General features: G+C 54.9%; 1 protein-coding gene across 1 annotated transcript; it reads right to left on the bottom strand.

The window, feature by feature from the left end:
* Positions 1 to 780: 780 nt before the first annotated feature.
* LOC138864498 (atherin-like) lies at positions 781 to 1,848 on the bottom strand. The gene has a single exon (XM_070131654.1). The coding sequence runs from the start codon at positions 1,704 to 1,706 to the stop codon at positions 861 to 863; it is 846 nt and encodes a 281-aa protein (XP_069987755.1). The 5' UTR covers positions 1,707 to 1,848; the 3' UTR covers positions 781 to 860.
* Positions 1,849 to 2,500: the final 652 nt, after the last annotated feature.

Here is a 2,500-nt window from a genome sequence, read left to right as displayed (position 1 = left end):
ATCATCATAACAATAATAATAATAACAATAATAATAATGATAAAAATAATAATAATAACAATAACAACAACAACACTAATAATAATAATAATAATAATAATAATAATAATAATAATAATAATAATAATAATAATAATAATAATAATAACAATAATAATAAAGATGATAATAATAATAATCATAATAATAACAATAACAATAATGATAATAATAATAATAACAATAATCATCATCATCATCTTTGTTCTAATATTATTATCAGTGTCATTATCATCCTGAATTTTTTTACCAATCAATCATCAATGTTCTCATTACCAAAAGAATTACAAAAGTATCAACAACTTCAGTAATGATAACAATTTTAAAAATCTTCAGGTAGAAAGATTTTAGTCATAACGACAGACAGGAACAATCATAATGAACAAAACCATACCCTTGTGTTCTGGACCGGTAAATTGCCCTGCATAAATTTTCTGTTTGATTGTCCCACCATGTTGTTTTAATTAGGTCTTGGCACCACTTTGGGCCCGGTGGAGAGACCTCGGGGGCGTGACTGGCTGCCTTTGGTCTTGGGTTTTAGGGTTGGTGTTTTGACTTTCGTAATTTGATGTGGTTTAGTAAATTTGTCGGATATATATATACATACATACATGACATAGACACTCAAACACACACGCGCACACACACAATATAATGTGTTATCTGATTCAATTCTTTACATTGATTTTCGCCGAGAATGTTCTCGTGCGGACTGAAGCGCAGCCGAGATTTGCAGCTCAGTCGCCCTCGTGCCGCCGATTCCACCTGAAGATCCCCGTCGTGCCTCGCGGCCTCCCCGGCCCCGACACCCAGGGCGCCGTCTACTCACCCGCCTGCTGGCCCGGCTTGAGTCCCTCGAAGGTCTTGCTGGTCATCTGGAAGAGGGCGTCCAGCGGGTTGCCGTCCTTGCCCCTGGGCCGCCCCCCCTGGCTCCCCTGGCTGGACCCGCCGCCCGAACCCGGGTCGCTGGACGCCGGTCGGGGCGACCCTCCTGACGACGACGCTGACGACACGCTCATGTCGTCGACACTCTGCGGCCGCGACATGTCCTCGTCGTCGTCCGTGTCCCATGGGCGGACGATGCGGCCGGAGGGCGGGTCGGGCGCCCTCGCCACCACGGGCTTGTGGCTCAAGATCTCCGTGATAGAGAAAGACTTCACGCCCGCGCTGGTCCGCGCCGCCGCCAGCGCTGCCGCCTCCTCCTGCTGTTGCAGCTGCACCATTCGCAGTTTCTTCAGCGGTTTGAAGTACTCATCCTCGCCGCCCTCCCTCGATGGCGTGGGCGGCGCTGGAGGAGGCGACATGGCGCTGTCGTTAGAGGCCATGCCATCCTCTGGAAATTTACTGCTGCCCGAACCTGAGCCTAACGTGGGCGTGGGCGTGCGAGGCGTGGGCGGGGAGGTAAGAGCCTCGCTGTGGCTGACGGAAGGTCCGGAGCTCGCCGCCGGAGAGCGCGCCTCGCAGGGCTTGGGCGAGGGGCGTCCCACGCTGATGTCACTGTCACTGTCCTCGCCCGCGTCCGTCCTCGGCGCGGGGGCATCGCTGGGGCTGCCGGGGCCCGCCGCGCCCTCCTCCGGGGCCGCGTCCGAGCGCTGGACGGCCGCCGCAGCCTCCGGCGAGCAATGCCAGACCCCACACGCCGCATCGCCACTCATCTCGGGGCTCATGCGGGGCCAGCCCACCTTGCCGCCCTCCGCGGGTGGCGCCGCCGCTCACTGGCTCTCACCGCCGCTCCGCCGCCGCCGCAGTCGACAGCCGCATCGCCTTCCCCTGCAGCCACACCCGACACTCGCGCGCACCCGAACGAGTCTTAGGAATCTCCCCGAACGCACACGGCACCAACACCATCACACGCCGCCGCCGCAGCGCCCGAGTCCGCCCCGCCGTCAGCGAGTGTCAGCCGCCTCCACCACACCAGCACCACAACAATGCTGCTCACACCTCGCGCCGCTCACACACACACGCCCAGCGGAGGCCCCGTCATCACCAAGCCTCTAAGTGAGTTAGAGCGCACACCACGCCATCACTAGTCTATCGGACTGACACCTGTCTAATTCGCTCTCACTTCTATTCTTCTTCCTGAACCTCTTAAATTAGATCGCTTTTACGTGAAACGTCACCAAATGTTTGTTCTTTCCACCAACCAAACTCGAATATTATGTCAGGACGTAACTTGGCCTGGCATGGCGGTGTGAAAGGGGCGGTGCTACGCGACGCCCCACCCGCCGCACGATGATTGGTGGGTGGGTGGTACGCGCCGCCCACCGCCGCGCCCCGTGGCCTATCACGGTTCCCAGAGTGGGCGAGTTCATTTCATTACCAGCCGTGCGAGGACGCATGTCTGCTCTCTCGCCCTAAAGCAAATAACATGCGGTTTCTGCTTACACGGATTCTTTTGGACGGCGACGAGGGAGGGCGGGCGATGTCTTTATTGCCTCCTGCTTCGATCAGGGAAATGCAC

This window comes from Penaeus vannamei, chromosome 16 (genome assembly GCF_042767895.1).
Source record: "Penaeus vannamei isolate JL-2024 chromosome 16, ASM4276789v1, whole genome shotgun sequence".
Classification (NCBI taxonomy): Eukaryota; Metazoa; Arthropoda; class Malacostraca; order Decapoda; family Penaeidae; genus Penaeus; species Penaeus vannamei.
Note: the sequence above shows the minus strand (reverse complement) of the source record. Positions and strands in the feature narration are given on the sequence as shown.